General features: G+C 48.3%; 1 protein-coding gene across 1 annotated transcript in view; it reads right to left on the bottom strand.

Moving 5' to 3' along the window:
* Window positions 1–370: 370 nt before the first annotated feature.
* The window catches only part of LOC104523572 (SH3 and PX domain-containing protein 2B), a gene marked incomplete at both ends in the record, with an annotated part of 35,616 nt that continues 26,225 nt past the window's right edge, over window positions 371–9,761 (bottom strand). Inside the window, 2 exons of the mRNA XM_010166206.1 lie at window positions 371–462; window positions 4,604–4,680. Coding sequence (XP_010164508.1) covers window positions 371–462; window positions 4,604–4,680 — 169 coding nt within the window. The remainder of the gene's footprint in view (window positions 463–4,603; window positions 4,681–9,761) is intronic.

The following is a 9,761-nucleotide window of genomic DNA, read 5'->3' as shown; positions in this document are numbered from 1 at the left end:
AGCCTTTCAGACAAGGCAGAGGTCACTAGTAACTATGTGAAATGAGGCTTTTCAGACTGACCATGTTTCTGAAACCAGCATTTGCGAGCAGAAAGTGACTCAGGAGGAGACCCACACTTCATGAGGTCCCAGAGAAGTGTTCCCACTTCCCTGCTGGAGAAGGCTACGCCAGGAGTCAGATGAGCGGGCAAAGGTGTCCACCTCAAGCTGCACAGCCCCTGTTCTCTCTCCAAGAAAACCTCCAAATCCCAGATCCGTGACTTGTGGGGGGAACCACTGATGAATGTCAGAATCCTATGGATACCAGCAAGTTGAAGGCAGTTTGTGTTTCATCACCACCCCAATGGCAGCAGCCACTCAACCAACTTACTCTTTGGGAGGTGTCAGGTCGTCAGGTCGTGTCTCAAAAAACTGGAGAACCTCCTCGCACTGGGAGATGTAGGGAGGCAGCTGGATCAGAGCCTGCGGACAAAACAGAGGAAGCATCAAAAACTGAGCAAGGAGCTGAGTGAGGACATGACCTCAGAGTGCAGAGGACAGGGTCACAGCACCGAGTTTGGCACCCATGCAGTTCCCGGCACACAGGAGCACAGAGCCAGGCTGGGGAGAGCTACTGCAGATACACACCAGAGCGGAGCAAGACCCAGACAGCCCCCAGTTACACCCACCACACCACCCCAGCTGCAACTGACAACTAAAGAAGAGTAAGCAGAGACTGCCCAGGCCCTGCTTAGCCCAGCTCCAGCCTTTTGGACAGATATGCCCTCACAGGGTAAGAGCCATGGGGATGTCCATCCCAGCATCTGGCCTCCCAGCCATGGCAGGGCTCAGTTTCCGAGCTGTGCTGTGGGCATGGAGCCGTCACCTTGGGAAAGGCTGGGCAGTTTACACACGGCAGACTCTCAGCACCATCAGTGCTGACCAGCACATCCCAAAAATGTTCTGCTGGGCAATGGCAGTCCAGGAAGAGGCAGGGAGAGAAGCAACAGGAGGCAAGAGCGTGGACACCAGCTCCTCAGGGCAAGGGCTGGAAGGCTGCCATGAGTGCTGCCGAAGGGCAGGAGCTATAAGCTGCCTCTGCTTTTCTCCTTTCCCTTCAAGGAAGCCTTTGCAAAAAGACAGACTTCAACAGTGAGACTTGCAGGGTGAGAGTGTGCATATCTGTGGGAGCTGGGGGCAGAGTGTGGGACAGCAATATTTGCCTTGGGCCAGAGCTCTTGTAGTCCTTTCCAGTGTGGGCTGCAGTGAGGGCTGGGCAGGGACGGTGGGATGGGAAGCTGCCTGGCAGAGAGCCCTGCCCGGCTCTCTGCTCGTGGGAGGGAACACAGTCACAGATGACGGTGACTGCAAAAAGTGAAAAAACCCTATGCAATTGAAAAAGGGACAATTTGAAGTCAGGGAGCAGTGTTGCAGTCTGACCTGGAGCAGATGTTCAACCAATTTTCTATATAATTCCCCCTCCCTTCCACTTGCTGTCACAGCAGTCTCATGACAGCACTGTGGGCAAACCAAACCTCCACTTATTTCTGTATTGGAGACAAAGCCACATCTGCAAAGCCCTGGGGTTACCACACAGATCAGATGTGGCTCCATATTAACCTCATTTCTGGCCCCCAAAAGTCCTTCCAGCCATTCAGCACAGAGTCACTGCCAGCACAGCAGACAGTCTGACCACTAATCATGGGCCAGCTGCGATCAAGATCATGTGAGAGACGGGAGAGAGAAAACTATTCACTCCATGGCTTTTGAGTCCAGAGAAGGGCTATTCAAAGAACAAGTTTTGCATGGATGCCATTCCAGTGTGGGTACCACTCCCCAGTTCCAGGCATCCATGAGCTACACAATTTCTCTCATGCCAAAATCACTCTGATTTTGTGGCCTGGAGAAGGCTCTGCGTCCTCCAACAGCAGGGGATGATCACAGAAAATACCCTGTGCTGGAAGGATGAAAGGCAAGACCCACAGCTCATTTCTCACGATACCCTGAAAGAAGCCCACCTAGAGCTGACTCAGCTGGCACAGCGGTGGCCGAATCAAGCAGGCCACCCTGCAGTCTAGCTGGCCTTGGTCTACAGCATCTATGGACATCAAATCAAAAATAGCGGTAGAAATAGTGTGATGTCTGTCCCACCTCTGGCTCTGCCACCCAAAGGAGTGAACTGGGGAGGGCCTTAACACAGCTTCAGCCCATGGCGTTGGAGTCACCTTACTCACCCTGTTGCCTGCAAGCCTGAGGAGAAAGGTCAGCCTTACTGCACTGAAATCCATTTTCAAGGGAGTGAGAAAGAATAATGCTCTAGCTGCATTATTTTTAGTGGTCCATCCAGTCTCATTGGGGTAGAGCATGACAGCATCCTAACTCCTTCATCAACACTCCACCTAACACTTTCTCGGAATCCCTTAGACAGGAGGAAAGCAGCTCCTACTTCAGGGGAAAGACCAACAGATGTAGAACACAAAGCGAATAAACTGGGGAAATGGGAAGAAATTTCAGGCCTCCATTCCCCCCTCCTTGTCACTCCTATGGATGTTGGAAGTCTCATTTGGTAACTGGTTGCTCTTACCAGTAGCTCTGATTCCTTTGCTGCTTTTCTTGCACTTTCCCTTAAATTGCCACGTTTTTCAGTACAGTGGGATCTAGAACAGAGTCCTTCAGCAAGAGCACTGCCTTGTGAAAGCAGTGGTTCCTTCCCTCGCTCCTCTCACCTACTTCCACCACAAATCTCACCCACTTTCTTTACAGCGCTCTCCCAGAGAATGAGGACACCCTACTTCTTCCTCCGGAGATGGCAAGAAAGCAAAAACTTTCTTACAGTTTTCTGTGGGAACTTGTTCAAAACATACTCACCTAACCCTCAATTCTCACTCAGCAGGGCCAAGCTGGAGGAGACTGTATTTCTGTCCTGCACCACCACCCTCCAAGCACATGCGATGTCCACCTCCAACAACAAACGCAGCAGTGAGAGCGTGCTGAGACCCTGCAGCTGAAATCTGCAGCACGATGTGCCCAGGAGGGACATCGCTCTGCTCCCACTGACTCCTTGTTCAGTCCACATCTCTGCAGCCTTTGGTCCCACACCCACCTTCAGCTCAGCAACTTTATGGTTAAGTAGCAGTGACTGGAACGCCAGGCACAGTGCACACGTTATTACTTGGTAATGCATTAACGGGAGGAGGAGAGAGTGGCTCTCTAAGTGGGTCATATAACATCAGCCATTATGTTCCAGTTGTTAAGTCAAATGGATTCATTATATTTTATGCCGCTAATGGCATCATTCGGAAAGAGACAGCTGCAGCATCTTATTGCTCAGGGACTTTTTCTTCCCAAAAATTAAATTTACGGTTGTGTGTGTCTGTATGTAGCTGGCACACTTCAGTGACTCAGAAGACAAGGGGCTGATCATGCCCAGCTGAAGCCAAGCCATTACCTGCACCATCATTTTCCCCCTTGCTGTATGGAGCACACAGGTCCAAGCACACCTTGCACTGTATCTCCATCACTCTGCTCTCATCTGCTATCCTGGCGTCCAGTGGTTTTCACCGGCAGCCCCACTGCAGAGCTGTCAAGATGCATTTACTAATTCACCTTTATCCTTGTACTTGTTATTCCAGCCACGACATCCCTTCCAATAGGTCTGGCTGAATCCCAAAACCCACAGTCTCTCCCACCATGCAGAGTCCCAGGCCATAGACACTGCTACACCTCCCACATCTAAGGAATTTGACGGATATTTCTCCATTTTCCCATCTTCTCCTTTAGGTTTTGCAGTCTTTGTATATGTTTTCTACAGCATTCAGACTGGATTTTGGAGGTATCAGTCCTACCTCCAGACCATTTCATGCCTACTGCAAGTACTAGTGCACTTCTTTGACATGATGACATGTGGCATACTTAATTTGTGTGAAAGTCATTTTTTGTGGACTTCAGTATTTTGTTCCCTGCCCCCTCAAAAAATGCCTTAACATTATTAATTTGTCTTTAAAACAGTCTTATACAAGAGTATAGGGCAAATCATCTCAGCCTTATCTCTGTTGGCTTCCAATACTTCTCTGCAGGTACAAGTCATCTTACCCCTGTGCAAATAACTGTTTTACATAACTAGTAACAGGAGTTTTTCATCCCGGTTTGGGGATGTCTTCTATGTAAAACAGCAGGTCTGTTCCAAGTAGATTGAAAAGGAAAGGCTCCCTGAGGAACCACGTCCTTCAAGCCTAGTCCTGCAAATAATCATTTCACTCCAAACCACCTACTAGACAGGACGTGGCCAGGCAGCCAGGTCCTTTCCAGCCCATCTGGAAAGCTGGTTCTGCTTTGCAGCTTGAAAAAAGGAAAAGAGGAAGGGAAAGCACAGCAGCAGGGTGCAAGCTGGTGTAGGGCTGGGCCACCCTGCACGCCCAGGCCTCCAAGCCCTCAGCATTAACCACATGGAGCAAAAGGAGGATCAGTGGGTGGGTTTTCATCACAGAAGGGGCTTGATAGTGGGGTTTAGCCCACACTCCCTGTTCTCCCAGCCCTGGCACACCATTATATACTCTCAGTCAAACAGGATCATGCCTGATCAAGATGGCTTCATCTTTGGTTGATGCTAGAAACCTCCCCTTACCTTGCAGTATTCATCAATAGGTATCAGGCGCTTGACCGCAACATCACGGATATGACTCCGGCGGAAGAGGATCTTCCCTGAAATAGGAGAGATGGAAGGAGAAGAACAGGTCAGCACAACACCTAGGAATGCTCTCTTTTGAATCAGTCTGTCAGGACCTATTCCCTGCACATCCTTTTCTTGCCAAAAGCACCATAGTTTTAAAAAAAACCTCAGACTATTCCCTCCCATAGATCAAATATCTTATCAGAATAAGGCACATTTAAAGTGGCAAGTGTGTTCAAGAGGAGAGAAGAGGAAACAATTACCCACAAACTGCATCCTCACCTTCTCTCACCAATGTGGTGATGACAGAGGAGCAACCCCATCAAAGCACATGCCTGATATCTTACAGTCTGCTGGTATGCAAGTCCTGGGTGTACAAGCCCACTGGCAAATGCCAGCACTGGCTAGAGAAGCGGATGTCCCTGTGACTGCTGGTGGGACCCTTGTTGCAGGCTCCAGGCTTGCTCAGTGCATCTGGGTCTAGTGCAGGCAGAAGCTGAGTCAGAGGATTTCTCTGTGCAACTCCTGCATCGAACTGGTCCTTGAAGCCACAGTGTTGGGAATGCAGCTCTGAGTCAGAGCTATAGAGTTTTCCTTCCTGTCTGGGCTTTATTTGTGTTCTCCATTAATGGGATGCTCTCGCCACTCCACTTCCTCCCCTCTGGCTTGTGGTACAGGCCTCTTTCCTTTGAAGTCTAATGACTCCTAAATGCTTCAAGCTGCTTTCACAGAGAACAGCTTCTCTGGCATTTAACAAGACAAAAGCCATTAGCAGACAGTGAAACAGATACAGTAGAGACTCGGTGATCAAAAGGACTGGTATGTGGCAGGATTTCAGATCAGCAGTTCGAAAAGCACCAGGAACTGGCACTGCTTTGCAACACAGTCACCTGGAAAACTGTGGTTTGAGGAGGTGGAGTGGGTGGTAATGATGTTCCCTCAAGTTTCTCCTGACACCTCCCACAGCACAGGGAAGTCTGGTCTCTTTTTGTCCCTACCTGGGTTTCCAATCCCACCACCAACCCCAAGCAGAGCAACTGATGTGTCTGTCCATGCAATCCCTTCACTTATCAAAGAGGTCACCATGGGACAACCCAGAAGCCAAACACCCAAATACCAACACACCCTCTTTGCAAGCAACATGAGAACATGGAAAAGCACTCTGGATTGCCACACAGCCCTTGGCTGCATCATGGCTAGCTTCACGCTCGCCTTCACAGGAGCTGTGGCATTGCTGGAACCAGAGGCTGGATGCTACCAAGCTCCCCGAGAACAGGACGTGTTAAAATGGCCACATGCTTATTGCAATTTTAAAACCCAGGCTGGGTCACTCCCCCTGCTTCTCCCTGACTTGTTCAGGATCTGGAACATGCATGACTTGTGCAGTCTGCCAATGCATTTTTTAAGCAGAGATGAACTAAGGCAACCCAACTTCAGCTTGCAAGGAGCATGAATCAGAACTTTATGCAAGAGCCAAATCTCCTGCTAGGCTCAGTTATGCAGAACGCCTTCAAAAGTGGACTGTCCAAGGGAGCACACAGCCATCACACTCAGCACTAGCTCTATACGTGCCCTCCAGTGAAATGCAAAGGGTCAGGCCAGCTCATACCAGAAGGATTGCTTCTCATTTATGTCCTGCTGACAGTGAGGGGCTGAGACATTCATGGTGGTAAATGCTCTGCTCTGAAATGCATTCCTTCTCACAGCCTGCCAGAGCCAAGTCTGGAAGCCTTTCTGATACAGTGAAAAAAAGAAAATATCCCCTCTATTCAATCTGTCTTTTAGATTTTGAGAGTGAATAGCCTGGGAACACAGAAGTCGTCTGGAAAGACTGGGAGCGACAACGAGGTCAGAGCTCCTTTCCTTGTCTATAGCAATAATTTTCCATCAGACAAGCAAATGATCAACAGTTTTCCCTTCTCATCAGCAATCACAGCGTGTTTGCTGCATAGGTTTCTATTTGAATGATGATTTTTAAAAAGATGAATGGATCACAATGGTTTTGTTGGCAATTGTAAGGAATAGCTGTTTTGCTTTTATGTCTGCCAAAATGAAATCACTGATGGGTGGGTACATTATAAATGTCTGAAATAATAAGCTCTGGGTGTGGGAATATTTAAATGTTTAACAAACAGATGCTAGTGGGTAATAATAAAAAGAATATAGTTTGGGGCAATAAATACATCACAACAACTGAAGGGATCTTAAATTAGCCCAGGCACAGAGCATATGAACCAGCAGGAAATCCAGATCCTCTCTTGATTTGCTCTAGACCTAGTATTTTTCAACAAGGAAGTTTATTTTCTAACAAAAAGTTGGTTTTTAATCAAAATGCCTAATTAACATAATTGCAGACCCTTCAGTGCTGCCAAATACAGCTATATAAATCCTTGACTTGAACAGTAAGAGAGAGCAGAAAACAGCTTCCCTCCTGGAAGGGAACTTGCTGGGTCAATGAAGTGCAACATCTTCCTGGGTACACTTTTCTTAGACCCTATCTGTAAAATGGGAATAACAGCACTGTCCACTGTGGCTTTTTCACATGGCCAAAGAACACATAACGCAAGAGAAATGCATGACACTCTTCATCTCATACCTGCACCCCTCACTGCTGTAGCTCCAGGGGATGCAGCGCAGGCAGTGGTGCCCATCACTCACACCTCATTCTAACCGTTCCCTCTTTACACTTTTTTTGGCTTCCTCCCTGAGCTTGTAACCACTCTCAGTCTGGTATCCAGCTTACTGCCCTGCTAAGCGTCCAGGTGGACTCTTTTCCTTGTGCCCACAACAGATGCTCCTTCATGCTGAAGGGGAGGAGAAGGCTCAGGATTAGCTCCTCTAGATCCTCATGGAAACACATGGCAAAGAAATGGGCAAATGGGCCAAGGTAAGAGGGAAGTTAAGTCAGGCTGCTCATTGGAAGAGGCCAGGACAATAATTATTCAACGCAGTCTTCAGACTTAACTTCCAACTACCAGCTCTACTTTTTGTTTAAGAACATCCTTTGGCAAGACTCACTTTACTCCAAACAGCCTCAGAGCAGTGACTATGCCCTCAGCGTCAATGACAGAGGGAGGAATGGAGAGGGGAAGACACATGAAGGAAAGCAGTTCTGCACATCTTGCCCATTAGTGGGTTTTCCATCGGCTGGTAAAGTCAGTGCTGCTGCAGGCTCCACTTCACCACCTTCTCACTCTTGCCATAATTCAAGCACTCAGAAATGGTTAGATTTTCTTATTTACATACATAATGTTATAAGCAATCAGAGCCATGAGTCTCCCTCCTTGCTAGCACAAGAAAATCACTGCACAAAGAAGTACAGTAATCTACACTGTCCTTTAGATACACAAACAAAGCTATGAGTAGACTCCACATTTATCACCTGGGAATGTGTCAAGTTGATTTTGAAAAGAGAAGAAAGAAATAAGGCACTACTACAGAGTGGCTGCCCTGGCAAGTCTCCCTGCCCAAGAAGCACCCAGACTCCAGGACATGATGACTGCTTTTTCTGGATCTTGAGAACCTGTTAATACCTACAGGGAAAAAGTGGTGCCTCTGAGGAAGAGAACGATTCTGAAGACACTCTGTGTACAAGTTACAATTTAGAAAGTGTTCTTTCATCAGTAGAATATACACCACTTTATGTCAGTGAATATATCTATCATGCATTACATTAATGTAACTGTAGATGCACCAAAACATTGTGCATGCTTTGCTTGCTATACATTTTTTACCCGCCCTTCCGAGCAGAAGTTAGGTGCTTTGCAGGCATCTCCTCTTTTAAGTGCAACCTGGAAGCATTATTATTCTCCAAAAACATTTTAACTGGAGAAGTCTGACCAACACAACCCATCCTTTAAAGTTAGAAGGAATAAAACTGAAAGGCAGAGAGCCGAAATACATGCAACTCCTTAAAAATCAAAGCAAATGAAGTCTCTCTGCACTGATCTTCAGTGTGAAAGCAGATGGATGTTCCCTGGGCTCAGGGCTCCAGCAGCAGAAATAACACTGGTGTGCTGCCTCATACACAGCCAGGCAGAAGGAGGAGGCTGGTGCCCACCACCTGCTGCAGGTCATCCCTGGCGGGGCATGAGCTCCATCCCCCATGCAGCAAAGCTGGCAGCAGCCAGAGAAGCTCCACTGAAGACACTCTGTCCATAAAAACTCCTCTGGTGCCACAAGGCTCCTGCTCTCCCAGGACTGGAAAGACTCCCCTTTGCATCTCATCAGAGTTGCTTTGCTACATCTGATCCACCGAGAGCAAAGGATTCGGCAGCAGCTTCGGAGTGGGGGTTGCAAAGTGATGGATGCAGCATGGCCCCTGCTGCCTCCATCATTCATCAAGGACTGCAAAGTGTCAGAGGACAGCTTGGGGAAAGGGCTGATAAGGAATTTGGGTCTCCAGCAGTATGAGATAGAGCAGGCAGGCCACAAGAGGGGTTAATCTCTCCAAACAAACAGGTAGAGAAACAGGGCTCTGCAAATTATTCCCTCCTGAGGGAATTCTCCAGGCAAAGCTGGAGCAAGGAGCTGAAAAAACTGAGGCAGAGGCATTTCAACCAGCAAAACGGTTGAGGCTCCCCTTGAGCAAGAGGCTCTTACTGGATCTCCAGCAAGCGGGAGGGGCAGAGAACCCAAAACATATCACCCTCCTGATCACAGCCACAAACCTAGCCAGATATTTTAAAAGTGGAAAACCGTCTGTGCCTCTTGCTTTACCCTGAAGGACTCCCCCCACTCTCCCCTCCACCCCACTGCCTCGGAAAGAATTCACTTCTCTGCACCTTTCAAATCACATCCAGATTTTCCCTGGCACAGATTCCAAACTCACTTCAGAAAAAGGCAGCCCCAAAAGCACGCATAATTATTCCCAGCCCATGGAGCAGCCAGCTACGTGGGCTATTCCTGAGATAGGGAAGCAGGCATGGGAGACAGCATTTCCAGGAGCCCTGCACTTAGCATCTGTTTGGCAAAGTCCTGTGCTGTGCACATATCCTGGCGAAAAGGAGGGGGACCAGCAACGTGCCTCTGGGGCTGTCCTGGGCGTAGCATCAGCATGGAGTTCCATACGTTGTGAAACAAAGCTGAATTAAGCAGTGTTCCTATCAAGACA

This window comes from Antrostomus carolinensis, unplaced genomic scaffold (assembly GCF_000700745.2).
Source record: "Antrostomus carolinensis isolate BGI_N321 unplaced genomic scaffold, ASM70074v2 scaffold35360, whole genome shotgun sequence".
NCBI lineage: Eukaryota > Metazoa > Chordata > Aves > Caprimulgiformes > Caprimulgidae > Antrostomus > Antrostomus carolinensis.
Note: the sequence above shows the minus strand (reverse complement) of the source record. Positions and strands in the feature narration are given on the sequence as shown.